At 32.9% G+C, this 17,504-nt stretch overlaps 1 protein-coding gene across 2 annotated transcripts; it reads left to right on the plus strand.

The window, feature by feature from the left end:
• Nucleotides 1-6: 6 nt before the first annotated feature.
• On the plus strand, nucleotides 7-12,044 carry LOC143068234 (uncharacterized). 2 transcript variants are annotated; one of them, XM_076242131.1, is made up of 11 exons: nucleotides 7-186; nucleotides 659-717; nucleotides 1,428-1,624; nucleotides 3,705-3,862; nucleotides 5,008-5,180; nucleotides 5,935-5,970; nucleotides 6,440-6,544; nucleotides 7,301-7,480; nucleotides 8,184-8,294; nucleotides 8,949-9,113; nucleotides 10,145-12,044. In XM_076242131.1, exons 1-11 carry the CDS (start codon nucleotides 170-172, stop codon nucleotides 11,410-11,412), a joined length of 2,469 nt encoding a protein of 822 aa, XP_076098246.1. In that variant the 5' UTR covers nucleotides 7-169; the 3' UTR covers nucleotides 11,413-12,044. The 2 variants fall into 2 exon arrangements, with proteins under 2 accessions (XP_076098246.1, XP_076098247.1); XM_076242132.1 differs by lacking the exon at nucleotides 659-717.
• Nucleotides 12,045-17,504: the final 5,460 nt, after the last annotated feature.

Genomic DNA, 17,504 nt, shown 5'->3' on the forward strand with positions numbered 1-17,504 from the left:
TGTTTATCTCAGGTAACAATAAATAATTTGGCGGAGACAGTAGTGAAGTAAAGTTTATCTAAAAATTATATTCTGGTTGGAGATATAATCAAATTACAGAAATGCTATGAAAAACAAACACATAAATAGGACATTAATTGGTAGACTATAAGTCCGACAGCAGTCCAACATGGTTCAAAATAATAGGTACGTTACGTAATTATCGTCATTGTTGATAAGTTTCAGTGTGATTCATAAAGCTAATGTGTATGTGACTGACACATCTACGTATTCAATAAATGTTTGCTGTCAACAAAAACAATTTCAATTTTCTTCATTTTGTCTTTTGTATATGTTATTCTTAGATTCTACCAGCTGTTTACTGGCAAAATTACAGAGACAAATAGCCTGCAACCTGAAATACCGGAAGCCAATAAATATGTATTCCAATTGTTCTTTCATTTAAACATACAATGAATAAGATCGAATTAATAGTGTATTCGGATGTTGATTTATTTTATTCTAGTAAGAATTCTATATTTTCGCCTTATCTTCGTTTCATTTCAACAGTTTTATAGGTGTAGTAGCTAACAATCCCCCCAGGTAAATACTTGTAACGGGAGACAACTTATGTTTTTACAGGTAAATGGGGCTCTAAAAGGGTATATTTAAATTTCAGGTTGAGCTCGTTATTTCGAAGGTTGATATTACTACTGCTGACGGCGATAACAGTTAATGGTAAGGATTTAGGATGTGAAATAGATAAAGAAATGCCTACTATTTATTATCATGAGTATCTAATTCTTCAAAAAGAAGAAAAAAATTTGAATCCCCCCGTTTAAGTCCAGTACCAATCCCCTACTTCATTACCTTTACATTTATGATTTTGTTAAAGATGCATCAACATCAGAGGTAGAATTATATCGGAAAGACCAATGTTCTTGTACATCTATTATATAACCAAGTGAAATAGATAAACAATAAAAAAAATAATAATAAATTATCAATAAAACAATACATCTATGAATTTATTAAAAAAATGCGCCAGAAGGATGCTTATTTGAATAACCAATTGAATATTTAAAATATTTGAAGAACTGTTTTTGTGTATTGTCCTTAAGACAATTACAAACATTTATTTATACATCATATGAATTTAAGTCTCACAGCTCTTGTCCCTAAATGCCTGCATGCTCGGTTAGATCTGGAACCTATAAGTACACGTTTTTATTTTTTCTAAAACTGTAATATTACTTGAGGAAAACAGTTAACATGATGTTAAGGTGTAAAGAAGCAAGCTAAGAATTCTGTGTGATTCTTATTTTCACAGAGCAATTATAAATAAAGAAATACAAACAAACAAAATTTAAAAACTAAAGATATGTAGACTAGTCTGTCCCAGTATTATATGAAACCAAAACCAATTTGAATGTATATTTTAATATTAGGATGGCGTGTTGTATTCAAAGTTTCAATGGGAAAATTGGACAGTGGAAACTCAATGTACCAGCTATGGAATAGTTCGGATGTTGTGAATGATAATCCATCTGGTTTCCACACAGCAACCCATACATATATGGCACCGTATCAACCTACGTACAAGTCAAGCATTGTCAACCAGTGGACGAGTCAATCCATTAAATATGTAAGATTTTAAATTGAAAAATGGAGATATACATTGTAATAATAATAATTTTGATTTTGAAATTATCAATTTCCCCCACCTTAGTAGCAATATACCAACTTCACCTGCATATGGAATATACATTTCACAACTTATTCGGTATTCTAGAGCTTGCAGCTCCTACTCAGACTTTGTAAAACGTCACCAGTGTCTGAGCAGAAAGTTGATGAACCAGGGGTATGTAAAAGAACGTCTCGTCCTTTTTCTAAAAAAGTTCATCGGAAGGTACCCAGAACTTGTTGATAAATATTCCGTATCAACTTCACAAATAATACACGATGGTCTTGAAGTATAGATTTTGCGTACTGACGTTGTTTATCATCTTAATTACGTGTTATATTATTCTTTTATTTGTCTTTATTAATATTACTTTTACTGTTAAGTCTGTTTTTTTAGATATCCTTTTGACGTAACTCTGTGCTTATGTATCCCATCATACTTTGAACGACAAAATTATTTCATAATGTGACTCTGTACCTATGTATCTTGTCATACCTTGAATGACAAAATTATTTTATTTATTAATATTACTTTTACCGTTAACCCACTGTTTTTGTGATATACATTTGACGTGCCTCTGTACTTATGTATCCCGTAATACTTTGAACCGCACTATTATTTTATTTATTATTATTACTTTAACTGTTAAGCCAGTGTTTGTTATATCTATTTTGCGTGACTGTATTTATGCATCCCGTCATACTTTGAACGACAAAATTATTTCATGTCTACCTGTGCGAATTTCAAACGCGCAATTTTCACCAGTACTCAAAACCCTCCTTCCTTGATGGGTGCATTTTACATAGACAAATAAAATCGTATAATATAATCAAAATGAGGATGTTAATTTGATGTATGCCTTTTTGTGCTTCTTCATTACATTTGTTGTTTTTATAGTGATTAAGATGATAACACAATGTTGACTGCTGTACCCCTATTTTTGACATTTTTACCTATTGTGTCTGTTTGTTTTGTTCACGCATCGGTGACAATATAATGGAATTTGATGCGACTGTCATACAAGTGAGAGGTTTAGCTAGCTATAAAACCAGGTTCAATCCACCATTTTCTACATTTGAAAATGCCTGTACCAAGTCAGGAATATGACAGTTCTTGTCCATTCATTTTTGATGCGTTTTGTTATTTGATTTTGCCATGTGATTATGGACTTTCCGAATTGATTTTCCTCTGAGTTCAGTATTTTTGTGATTTTACTTTATACAACTGCAAAAAAACATCAGGGATGCGATATATAAGGTTTGCGGCGAATATACAACAGCAGAAATATCATGCATTTAAAGTTTGCTTTGGATAGTCTTTATATTTCGTTTTATAAATATGCTGAGTAAAAAAAGTTTAGCAACACATATTTTTAATTTCGTTTTTCAAACGCGCAATTTGAACTTTGTCATTTTTGAGTATATACTTGCATAAGTGGTGCATAGTGTTTCCGTATAACTGGACCCCATCAATGAACCATATCCCCGTGCTCAAGACAACTGTGTATTTTAAAACATCACTTTGATTCTGCAGCAGGGGGCATCATTTGTGTTTCTGAAACACAATAATATCTCAAAGATAGTCCTACATTGACTTTGTTGTAATGCAGATACTTCAGTGGAGGGCGGGACACAGTTGTGTTTAGTCATTGATTGAAATAAAATGCGTCGGAATATACATGTATGTGAAAAATATGAAAATGAAAAATTTCGATCTTGGACTACACGTATTTTGAAAAGACGCATTTAAGAAGCAACTGTCCATTGCCGAACAATAAATAATAAATGTACGAAGTTTTTCCTAATCTTTTAAACTTGGCACACTAGAGGTAATATTTTATATATGGACAGTCTACTAACTTAATAATCCAAAAACGCATAGCGAAATTAGTTTCAAACATGGATTCATTAGAACCTAAAGACTGAAAACCTGTGTCATCCTTTTTTTGTAATGAAAATAGCACCTTCTTTAGTTTTAGATTAGATTTATAAAATGTAAAATTTACATTACAGCAATAAAAGTTTAACTATTTTATTTGAAGGTGAAACTCGGATTATACAGCAGTGGAAAGGAGGTGGTAATGGTTGTTTTCAATGGAACTGAAACGAACAAAACAACCTGGTTTAACAATGAGCTTATATTACAATCAACATACCCTGATCTTACCTCTTCAAGTAACTACCATTTTAGCTTAGAAGGGTAAGTTTTAACTTCTAACATAAGGAAATATTAATCACCATGTCACCTTAGTTAAACTGCTGAGATTTACCGGAGTTTCAATTATATATTGATTTGTTTTTGTATAACAAATTGAAAATAGAAATGGGGAATATGCCAAAGAGACAACAACCGGTCCAAAGTGCAGAAAACAGTTGAATGAAATTGAGAAAGTAAATGGGGAATGTGTCAAAGCGACAACAACCCGACCATAGAGCAGACAACACCAATGGGTCGTCAACACAGCAGAAAATCCCACACCGGAGTCGTGCTTCAGCTGGCCCCCAAACAAAATGTGTACCAGTTCAGTGATAATGGACATCACACTAAACTCTAAAACATATAAATTAACCAAAATTTAAAAAAAAAACATGCAAGACTAACTAAGGTCAGAGGCTCCTGACTTGGAACAGGCGCAAACATGCTGCGGGGTTAAACAGTTTTTGTGAGATCTCGACCTTCCCCTAAACCTCTATCCAATGTAGAATAAACAAATACACAACAACACGCACAGTAAAACTCAGTTCAAAAGAATTCCGAGTCTGATGTCAGAAAAGATAACAAAAGAAACTTAAGCAAAATGCCAATGATACATACATTAGCAAAGAACTGCTAGCAGTTACTGACATGCAAGATCAGATACCAGATTGGATGTAAAATACCTGAACGTATCCGATGTCTGCATGTTGATTTGTATCTAGGAAATATATATATTTTATGTTGTATAGCTCACACCCAAAATATATCCCATGTCATTCACACACATTGACATAAATGAGTCATTTGAATTTTCCTATTTGAAGGATCAATGGCCTTATGGTATGAATCCATTTTGTTCATTGTGAAAGCAAGGCTGTATTAAAGTACAAAATAAAAACACAAATAAACTGAACTCCGAGGAAAATTGAAAACGGAAAGTCCCTTAATATGTCTGTAGATGCTTAAGCGTATGGTGGATAGTTGTGTCACTGGCAATCCTGCTGCTTTTTATTGTATTTGAACGAAATGTGGTTTCAGTTATATAAAGCAATGTTAAATAAGTTCATTAACTTTTTATGAAATTGTCTTGAATATTTAGGATTCTTGCAAATGATGTTAATTTAAAAATAAGCATGTTTTATCTACAGGTCGTACGGAACAGGAACGTTTCAGGCATTTAAAGCTGAATCAATTGACTGTGACATCGCTAACGGATGGTTCACAACAATAGACAAAAACATAATAAGACATTGCGGAAATCAAACTGCTAATACACCATACTTCTTATACTCACACAATGCCAACAGTATGATTTTAAAAGGTATTAAAACCGTACAAGAATTAGATATCAGATGTAAATAAAAAGCTAAGAGGGAACTTGTCAATCCTCCAAAACGAAATTCAAATTGATTGCTTCTTGCAAAAGTTGGCATAAATTAATGCATCGGTTTTTGTGAACACCATTGTTATGAACATCTATTCTTGTAGTATATATCAGTAATTCTTAATCTAAACTTGTATTGTACATGTTGATTATAATACAAGGGTCCAAACAGAAAATGTGTGAGATGGTGTAACGTGGTAAGATAACAACAACTAATATTGCTTAAGAAAAAGAGGAGTTCGGTTATCACTTTAGTTTGTTATATATCCAAAAAAAAAATGTGTTTTGACATTAAGTAGGATTTATATTAAATCTCTGATTAATGAAGTTCAAGATATGGTGTGACCCTCTGACTTTATAGATATAGGAAGATGTGGTATGAATGCCAATGAGACAACTCTCCATCCAAATAACAATTTATAAGAGTAAACCATTATAGGTCAATGTACGGCCTTCGACACAGAGCCTTGGCTCACACCGAACATCAAGCTATAAAGGGCCACGAAATTACTAGTGTAAAACCATTCAAACGGGAAAACCAACGGTCTAATCTATATAATAAAAAACGAGAAACGAGAAACATTTATGAACATTAAGAGTTTTAGACATCGGTAAAACTACTGTTATCTCTTATCAAATCTCTATGTTTGTTACAAACAGTATTAATTATTACTTTTCTTATATTTTCTAGATTTTGCAGTAGCTGACTCATTTGTTGTATTCGTAGGTATGTTCATAAACATATTGTTTGATAATAATCTTTAAGCTATGAACACGACCAGCATGGATTAATTTGAAACAAATTTTTGTTTTGTTTTTCCCCAATCATTTGTAAAACAATAAAGGAATAGTGAATGTTAATTCGTCACAAGTTATGTATAGCAGTCACTTTGGTTTAATCGTCTTGTAAAACAATTGCTCTGCTCATTTTGATTCTTGTTCATATGTAATATGGTTAGAGATGATTGTGCAATTGTTCGGCATGTAGGCATTAAGAGACATATGCTTAAAACAACATGCAGATACGGACACAGCCTTGAAAGATACTAATGAATCTTTTATATAGAGACTATCTGATAATAAATGTCTATATCAAATCTTATGGATAACCAGCCAATGCCGGGTTAAAATCCGAATAAAGCATTTCTGTTCATTGTCAAAATAAAAAAAAGAAATGAAATTGTTTTCATTTTAAGATGACTGTGTAGTAAACTCTTGCCAGTTTGGAGGTACTTGTACCGCACATATAAATGGATATCACTGCCAGTGCGGTGATGAAATCTATGGACACTCGTGCCAATGTAAGTTTCATATTTATCCTATAGCCGTAATACATTCTCAGTTAAAAATGGACAGTATAAAAGGAACTAATCAGAAGCTCTCTTAGGGTACCGTAGGTGGTCTTTCACACGAGAGCATTGATGAGTCTATCCAATTTACTTGTTTCAGTGACAGGATTGATATTTTGCATTCATTTCGACCAACCTGCTTTTCAGAACCTACACATTGAATTAATTTTGCAAATATCATTATCAATAGACGAATAGAACAATTAATTTAAAAACCATTATAAACTGATAAAATACCCCAAAAGATGTTTTCCCAGTTTAAGAATATATACATCTTCATGTCACAGCAGTGTTAAATCTAAAACAAAGAACCATCTTAGAAAGTAAACTCAATAATATCATAAAGAATTGATTTCATACTTTTCATGTAAGGGTCTTTTATAGCCGATTATACGGTATGGAATTTTCTCATTGTTGATGGTGTGGTTGCCTTTAATTTCTGACATCCACTTGATTTGAACTTTGATGGATAATTGTCTCATTGGCATTCATACACCATCTCTTTATTTTAAATTGACTTGATATAAGTTCAATAGTTATCAAAGGTACCAGGATTATAATTTAGTACGCCAGACGCGTGTTTCGCCTACATAAGACTCATCAGTGACGCGCATATCAAAATATTCAAACTATCAACTATATCAGTAAGATGTACCTTTGTGGAACAAATAAAAAAACATGCATTTTAATTATTAATTTTGTCTACAGACCAGTGTCCATGTACATACCAAGGGAAATGTCATGAAATAAATAGCAGTCACATAGGTACCGATGGTCGAGTCTTCATCAATGGTGAATTAATCAATGATGAAGCTATACATTTAGATTCTGAAACTATTGTTGCATGTAAATGTCCACAGAATTACATAGGAGCCAAATGTGAAAATAGTAAGTGTTTATTCAATATATATGGGAGATTTATAAAAGAAGAGATCAGTGGTTTTAAACATAAAAAGATCGAAACTACCAGTAATGTTGTCACGAAATAAAAGTTGCTTGATGATATAAGTTCCAAAAGGAAAAAAATATTCTGGAATTCCACTTGAATAAATATTACAGTATATGTTCCTTACGGAATAAATGGTATAGAATATTTGTCCAAACAGGAACAGATATTATGACATTTGTTTATTACAAAATTTTTAGTTGAACTTCTGTTAGGCAGAACAAATATACGCTTACAATGCAACTATGTTAATGAATATTCAGACAGTATTGTGTATTACACATTTTATTTTATAATGGCTTGCAATGCGTTAAATGAAAAAATATGTTCATGTCTTATACATTATGATTTAAATAAACTCATCAAAGATATCAGGATTTAAAGTTTGTATACTAGACGCGCGTTTCGTCTACAAAAGACTCATCTGTGACGCTCAAATAATAAAACGTTGAAAAAGCAAAATAAAGTACAAAGTTGAAGAGCATTGACGACACAAATATCCGAAAGGTTTTACCAAATACAGCTAAGTTAATCTTAATAAGACTTTAATCATCATACTACCGAATCTTATTATCAAAACCACCGCATTAAGAATAATGCAATGACAATGTTATAATTCTAAAGATGTAAATCATTATTTTACAGCTACCCTACAATGTGCTTCGTCTCCATGCTTGAATTATGGAGTCTGTAAAGAGGGAGACATGTCTTACACCTGTCAGTGTACGCCAGACTACACTGGTCAACGTTGTCAAGGTAAATACATTCTATATATTTTTTTAAACCAAATAGAACTGTGGTACCCCTACTTTTAGTATTTAAAATTGAATGTTGATACATGGTCATTAAATTAAGTAAATATAAGTATTTGGTAAACATAAAGTTGATAACTGATGAATCTGAAACTGTGTTACATGGCATACCATGTTGACACGTAACCTGATAATAAGAAATCTATTATTTGCAGTTCCTTAGAACAATGTGATGAACAGTTTAATACATGGTCACTTGGTTCACATCCTTATTACAATCATGATAGTTAATTTCAGTAAAAGGCAAAGTATAATTTGAGATAAAAGCATCATTTCTATGTCAATCAATTTAAGTATTCAAACGAACTAGCACTTTATTTTGAGAAAAAAAACTTTTTTGAAAGATAGAGAAAAAAACGTAAATAGGAATTAACTGATTTTATGTGTGTCTGAGATGGATACTGTTCTTTTATTTTTAATACCAATGAAACAAGTGAAGAGAGAACATAATAGTACCTTTGTAATTGTATTTATGAGCATTAAAGTGAACAGGTCTCGTTCTACCCTTCTCAGAAAATTCCATGTGATATTTTGATGTTCACTGGTCGGTAAATAAACGTTATTTGATTGAATAATAATGATGTTTATAATTTTGTAGTTACTAGACCTGTACCCAAAGAAACAGGTTTAAATATAGGTGCTAAAGTTGCCATCGGTCTTTGTATCCCACTGGTTGTAATAATTGGATGTGTGATAGCATACATCATTTACCTGTTCAACAGTCCAGGAGCTTATGGACATGAAGCAACTGTAAAGCAATATAGTAAGTCTTGAAAAATATCATATACTTGCTTAAAAATATATGTAAAAGGTTAAACAATGTTACATATTTAAAGGGCATGTATACGTTTTTAGTAGTTTTAATACTGCTATTTTTACTTACCAAATACATTGTACCGGTATATACAATCATTTTCATCAAATAGAAAACCAAATCGAATAACATATTATTTCGTCAGTTAAATAGCAACATCATAAGTTAACTGTTCGTGCGATGCTGGTCACCTGTAGTCAAAACTTCAAATAATCGGCCCAATTATGCGATTTAAGGACCGCATAATTCGAAGTAGAAACGAAATAGGAACTAAAACTAAAAGCAATAGAGGCAACATCAACATAGAGAAAAAAAAGAGTAAAGTAACACAAATACTGTACACCGAGGAAAATTCAAAACGGAAAGTATTTAAAGGGGCACTAGCTGTCAAATTCATGTTCACCGATTTTAATCAAATTCTCATATTTGATTTATAACAATGTATAAGAATGATTGTTTGTGGATCGAACCAGGAATGTTTGTGGATCGAATCAGTCAATCAAATGATTTACCTTTGTTTCACGTTCAATGTTGACATTCATTTCCTCTTAATAACTTTACACATACACTTCAAGTGTTATCCATCTCAAGGTAAAGGGTTAAATTAAAGTTTACATGAATACGGATTAAATGAGGTCAAATTATTCACTTGCAAGTGAATAATTCATAATCATTGGGTTTTTTTTAGCTTATTTTGACAAAATTGAACCGTACTGGCTGATAAAAGCTAATTATTATTTCGCTATTTGCATTTCATTAATGATTGAGCAAAAATAATAATATATTATATTTTTTATATATCTCGTAGCTAGTGCCCCTTTCATCAAATGGCCAAATCAAAAGCCCAAACATATCAAACGAATGGATAACAATTGTCAAATTCCTGACTTGGTACAGGCGTTTTCGTATGTAGAAAATTGTGGATTGTTTTTGTATAGCTAGCTAGAGATGATATAAATTTTTATTTTATTTTTCTGCAGCTATTGCTCGAGAATTTGTTAGAAGAAGTATAAGACGTATGTCTGGCAGACGAGGTAAGAATTCAGAAGAAACGAAAGACACTGTAGCATTTTCACCAAAGGATACTGACGTTAGTGTTGGACAAGTTAATTTAGCCTTTGACGATGTTGGAAAAACTGGTTTTGACAGACAGAATTCAGAATACTATAATTTATCTGCAGGTGACAACGCCGTCGTGTCTGGTCAGACTACTAAATATTCCGTTAATAATTCTCAATACGCACATCCTGACCAAAGAAAAACTAATACCTCTCCTGATAAAAGATCACATGGTGACTATAATAGTGATGCATTTTATAAGGAACATCGTCCTGCTGACTTACAAGTCCGTGACGATAATCGCTACGCTAATCCTGGGCACAGATACGATGAATATAATAATAGTAATAGCAACGCAGTTTCTCAGAATCCTGTACCACAGCCTCGTAAACAAAGACAGACAGGTCGTCGTGGGCGCCAAACTAATGATCAAACCGACGACCAGGAAAGTCCATTGCCATCTTCGAAATATGAACCAGATACATATAAAACGCAAAATGTTACAAGGACTAATCAGCCTGCAGAACGAGGTGGTTATGATGGTCAAAGCATGTCCTTAACACCTGGATATAATAATCCAAGTTATAAAACTGGTCAATTACCGTCTCCTAGATTTGAACCATCCCGTCCAAGTGACAAATACAATTCACAAACACCAAAACGTCAACATCAATACTCAGAGAACGAAGTTCACCTTTCTCCACGATATCTGCCATCAGCCCAAGATAGGTCTGCACATGATTATGGAAGAAATAACCAACCACATAACACAAGACAGGTGATAGATGATACAAGACTTTCTCCAGGATATCGCCAGGACCAAAACTTTCCGGATAGATCTTTTAATGATGCCACACATTCTCCAAATTATCAACATCCATCAAACAACGACCAAAGACGGTCCCCAAATTATAGACATGGGGAAAGGCCTTCTGTTGAACCCAGTCAACCCCCTGCCTATAAACAGACAAATGGCAGACCGACTGATGATTCACGAATCTCTCCAGGTTATGGCAACCCTGAGTCGAGACATAATCAAGGCTATAATACTCAAATGTCACCAAGGAATACTTATGACAGTAATGATTCATATAACCAACGTCGTGAACAAGCATGTTTTCGTCCAATTCAAAGAGACGAAGGAATTGTTTTTACTTCATCAGAACCCATGGATGATGTAACTGTATAATCAAAAGGCTATAATTATAAATCTCATTAACCTGGAAATATGTTACGTACATCTTCAGTTCAGCCATATAGTCCAGTTTGAAATGCATTCCAGATTTTTAATACATATGTTTATTTCAGATAATCTCGAACATTTGCACTCGGTTATTTTGATTAAGAACAAAAATCATTGATGCAGAATATATAAATGGACAACATAGATAACTTTTATAAAGATGAATATTTACAGTTGTAATTTTACAAACATGGATGCAGTAGAATCATTTTCATAACAGACAATTTCTTGGTGCGCCCAGGTTATCAATGAATGGGTCGGATTCGGGGAACGTTCGTCTTTAACGCCCACTTGTCATATCGTACGTATTGTAGAATTTAAACTATGGGATCGTCAGAGGTACTAAATGCCTAAATCAAATACTATGAAAATGATTCTAAATATTGTCTATATTTATTTATGTTTCATCAAGTTGAAATGTGTGTAGTAATTAATATAAGCATTTTACATATCATCTCCATCTATGTATAAATTTGGTGGTACATGACTAATTGACGTATAGCTTTTTTTGTTAATTGTATTTTTACATTGTATTTGTGCTATGCAAAGAATATCAGATTACATATATTTTATACCCATATACTAGTTATATTACGTCATTTGGTCTCATATGGAGTGTTGTCTCATGTGCAATTATACAAACTAATTCTTTGCAGTATCATTAGCTATGTTGTATTGGAAAATTGCCACACATTTAAAAAAATGACATTGTATAAACGATATGCTTATATCTCAGACTGCATGAACTCCGAATGAAGCAGTCCATGAATATCAACTACGTTTAGTTAAGCCTGTTTGATGTAGAGGCAAACATGTTCATCCATTTACCACTTTATATTCATTCTCAAAGCAGAACTAGTGTAGATGATTACACAGTTTTGGCTTGATGACATGCTGGTACGGAATATACACTAGAGTGCATGGATAAAAAAGGGAAAGATTGTACGTCCTTTTATTTACTTTAATGTCTCATGTACAAAAATATTTTCAATCCAGAATATACAACATATGTCATATGCAACATAATTGGCACCTTAACTTTAAACATTTAAGGGTAATTTAACATGGGTCGATACCACTTAAAAAGAAGATAACAACAAACAAAAAAAGAACTCCAAGGAAAATTCAAAATGGAAATTCCCTCATCAAACTACAAATCAAAAGCTCAAACACTTCAAACGAATGGAAAACCACTGTCATATTTTTGACTGGGATAAAGTATTCCTTTATGCAGAAAATAGTGAAACAAGCCAGGTTTTAAAGCTAGCGGAACCTCTCACTTATATGACATTCGTATGAAATTCCATTATATTGACAACAATGTGTGAGCAAAACAAACAGACATGATAGGTAAAAATGTCAATAAATTGGGGGACAGCAGTTAACCTTGTGCTATAATCTTAATCACTATATAATATAAAACAATGTCAACAAAAGAAAACACCAGGTAGTATGTAGGTAGTCTATAGACAAAGCACATAATCAAAATCGAAGACAATGATACAAAAAATAACCATAAAACAAGAACACCTTAGCGGGGTTGAACATTTAGACCTCCTGAGTCAAATATAAACTAAATATACCAGGACACCTGACACAGGGTGTCTGGCATAATAACAGGTTTACTCAAGAAAAGTTTCAGGAAGATAAATACATATAAGTATCAACTTAAAAATAACTTATTGGTTGTTACTTTCTCCAAACTGGGCTAACAAGAACACCTAAAATCGTCTATGGTCAACTTTACCTGAAGATTAAAAATTCCATTGTGTCCTGTATATTGTATCATTTAAATAACGCGGATGCAGATTTAGGGTTACGGATATTATTCTTTGGAGTCAAAGTCAACAGCCACGAAACCGACCAAATGGTAATAATATAAAGTCCCTGTTTGATACTGTGTTCCACGTTTCTGGAATAATCTTCTAGTACATGCTTATCAAAATAACAGTCAAATTTTTTACAGTATATTCCCCCTGCCCTCATCTTAATCCGCCTCCACCCCCTTCCCACTTCGTATCCTTGAATTCAGATTATCGAACAATGTTTCCCCATAAATATCCGGAAATTATGATAATTGTTTTGTAAGGAAGGTAATGAGCCATATATACTCGAACATTTTATTCATTCTTCATTTTTCCTAATTGTAAGCACACAATTGTATGAGAAGTATTTTTTTGGAACTCAAGAAGATAAAATGGTCAAAATTGATACATATATCTTGGTATGGAAGGACCTAATCATTCTGTTAAAAAAATCTCTGGATTCTTACAATAGGTCATTTGAAGATCTTCGTCTTATATTTAAGTTTACCGTTAACGAAACTGCGAGTTACAGATTACATGTACAAAGTATGTGTCCTACTTGGTGTCGCCACAATTCCTTCTTTCATCCCTCGTTTATTTTTGATAACCACCAGTTTTTTTCTTAACATGAACCACAAGACGCGTTCCACTGATGAGCATGAAATGGTTGACAGTTTGAGGGAAAGTTAGTTCTTCGATATCCTTCTCTCATTTTTTTGTTGCTTTCTGTGATTTGATGTTTGGGCTGTGTTGTTTTTGTGGGTTTGCTTTTTCTTTTTTCTTTTAGGCATGATGTTATTATTTACTTATTGGTTTCTTGCTTCTTTTCTGTGTGAAAATTTCGAAAATGTATCTTTTAGTCAATATTGAAATTCAACACTTTGAGTGTGCATTTACCTACAATATATTTTCAATGAAAATTCTAAACCCCTTAAATAAAAAAAAACTTTGTTTACCTGTGTGATGAATAGACTGGAACAATATACTGCATTTTCATTTCAAATAAAGACAACAGTAGTATACCGCTGTTCAAAAGACATAAATCGGTTGAGAGAAAAACAAATCCGCGATACAAACTGAAACCGAAGGAAACGCATCAACTATAAGAGGAAAACAACGAAACAGCAAAACACCGGAGTGCAACAAAAACAAACGACAATGCAACATACATAGAAACGAACTATTAGATAACAACTGCTATATTCGTGACTTGTTACAGGACATTTTAAGAAACATGAAGGGTTGAACCTGGTTTTATGGCTAGTCAAACCTCAAAACGATGAAATATATTTACAGGTTATCAATGATTGTTATTACTGCAGACAAAGTAAATACACAACTCTAATATTGCAATTTTAAGGGTTAAATTGCCCTGTTTGAGACGATTCTTACTGATTATAAATAAAAGAGAGGATGCCTAGAAGGGTTCTGAATAAAAATATAAACCAAAGAGAAGCAGATAAAAAAAACCCCAAATAACGGCCAAAACGAATAAACCAACAATTCCGAAAAAACAAACAAGTTAAAAAAAAACCTTTTCAGAAAATGATTAAGCAACACGAAATCGACCAATAACCGGACGTGAACTGAGGTGATTCGACCAACAACCGGACGTGAACTGAGGTGATTCGACCAACAACCGGACGTGAACTGAGGTGATTCGAAGCTTAAGCAGTTTTTGCTCCACAAGGGACACATGTCGCGCTGCTAACGGCAAGTAAAACGTGTTAGATAACTCGAAATGAAGATTTGACTGTGCGTACGACAAGTGGAACCTAGTCATATTTTGATAATACTGAACTCCCTCTCATTTGTTATATTTACAAGAAATCTACCCGAAAATATGTGTTTAATTATAGCCAATTGTGTAAAGATGTAAATATCACTGAAAATACACCTATGTCGTGTAATTGCAGTAATTCAGAATACACCTATGGACCAATTTCCCATGTTATAACAGGAGACCTTAACATCGTTCGCGACCGCGAGTTAAAATCATTCCTCAGTAAAGGACCTAAATATCGTCCCCCGTCAACTATTAACTGGAATGAGTGTCGTAATATCATCAACGACTCACTCCGCGCCTACTGTTTGAAATGGGTAAAACGGGAAAAAGCTGACAAAAAATCTTTGGACTCTTTTTTTAATTCAGTAATGAAGATAGTTGATATTCGAATACACATTTTAAAGAACATTTTACCCTCAACAAAAACTATAAAAACCCTATTTCGCGTATCAAAAATAAACTAACAGAACTAGCCAAGGAATTTGTTTTTGTCCCGGCTGATAAAGCTGCGAATAAACCATTATTGTTTGACGTAAATTTTATATAGAGGTTCTGCAAAAGGAAATCACGAATTCACCAACATTCCAACTGACTTCATTTTCAGAAAACGACATCTGTAACAAACATAAACTTTTAGCTACTTCTTTACAAGCAGAACCAAACACAATGAAAGTCCCAACTATGTACTGGCTTCCGAAGCTGCACAAAAAACCTTACAAATATAGATTTATTTCATCTTCCAGCCATTGTTCAACTACTAAATTGTCTGTTTTACTTACTAGTACACTTGGTACAATAAAAAACCTGATAATAAATTGTTCAAATAAGGCCTTTGAAAATAGTGGAATTAATTACTTTTGGAGTGTCAAAAACTCATTGGAAGTACTTGATAAATTGCATGCATATATTGGTGATTTTGAATCTGTTCAAAGTTTTGATTTTTCTACCCTATATACCACTTTGCCTCATATTCTTATTAAGAAAAAATTCACATCCCTAATTAACTGGGCATTTAAAAAGTCGGAATGCGAGTACATATGTTCAAACTCTTTTAGATCATTTTTTAGTAGCAATAAACAAAAGAACTATGTCAATTGGACATGCTTTGATACGATTTATGCACTTGAATTTTTACTTGATAACATTTTTGTTCGCTTTGGAGATTCCGTATATCGTCAAGTTATTGGAATTCCAATGGGGACTAACTGTGCACCACTTATTGCGGACCTGTTTTTGTATTGTTATGAGTTACAATTTATGACTAAAATTAGCAAAGACCCATCAAAACAACATTTGATACAAAAATTTAACAATACTTTTAGATATTTGGATGATATATTGGCTCTAAATAATGACGACTTCAGTATGTATACTAAAGAAATTTATCCTGTAGAACTTACTTTAAATAAAGCTAATGATAAACATGACCACTGCCCTTTCCTCGATCTTGATATCTATATCATAAACGGGAAGCATAATACAAAAATTTATGATAAAAGAGATGATTTTTCATTTCCTATTGTTAATTATCCATTTTTAGATGGTGACGTTCCCTTGTCACCATCTTATGGTGTTTATATATCTCAACTTGTACGATTCGCTCGTGTATGTAACAATGTATTAGATTTTAGCGAGAGAAATTTATGTATTACTGAAAAATTATTACACCAGGGTTTTCGATATCACAAACTGGTCAAAACATTTACTAAATTTTATCACCGGTATAAGGAAATAATTCGTAAATATAACTCAACATGCAGACATCTTATACGTTCAGGTATTTCACATCCAAAATTTTATGGAAATATTCTTTATAAAGCACAAAAATGTCAGTATTCTCCTCAGAAACTAACAAAACCTTTAAATAGACTTATTAAAAGGGGATATAGTTACGATACTGTTGTCAGGTCATTAAAGATTGCATATTTTGGCTTTAACATTGATTCACTGATAGGGTCTTTGCATCGGAACTAAACACATTTATTTCTAAAAAAACAGTTGTTGGCATGACACGGGTTATGTTCTTCTCATATATTTTATGATAGTATGATACTAAACCCCTAACGGGAGGGATTGTACCTGATATTCATATGATGAAGACATAATCTTTCAATCAGTTTAATTGAGGTCTGCAGCTGGCATGTCAGTTAACTGCTAGTAGTCTGTTGTTATTTATGTATTATTGTCATTTTATTTATTTTCTTTTGTTACATCTTTTGACATCAGACTCAGACTTCTCTTGAACTGAATTTTAATGTGCGTATTGTTATTCTTTTACTTTTCTACATTGGCTAGAGGTATAGGGGGAGGGTTGAGATCTCATAAACATGTTTAACCCCGCCGCAATTTTGCGCCTGTCCCAAGTCAGGAGCCTCTGGCCTTTGTTAGTCTTGTATGATTTTAAATTTTAGTTTCTTGTGTATAATTCGGAGTTTAGTATGACGTCC

The sequence above is a fragment of the Mytilus galloprovincialis genome, chromosome 3, assembly GCF_965363235.1.
Source record: "Mytilus galloprovincialis chromosome 3, xbMytGall1.hap1.1, whole genome shotgun sequence".
NCBI lineage: Eukaryota > Metazoa > Mollusca > Bivalvia > Mytilida > Mytilidae > Mytilus > Mytilus galloprovincialis.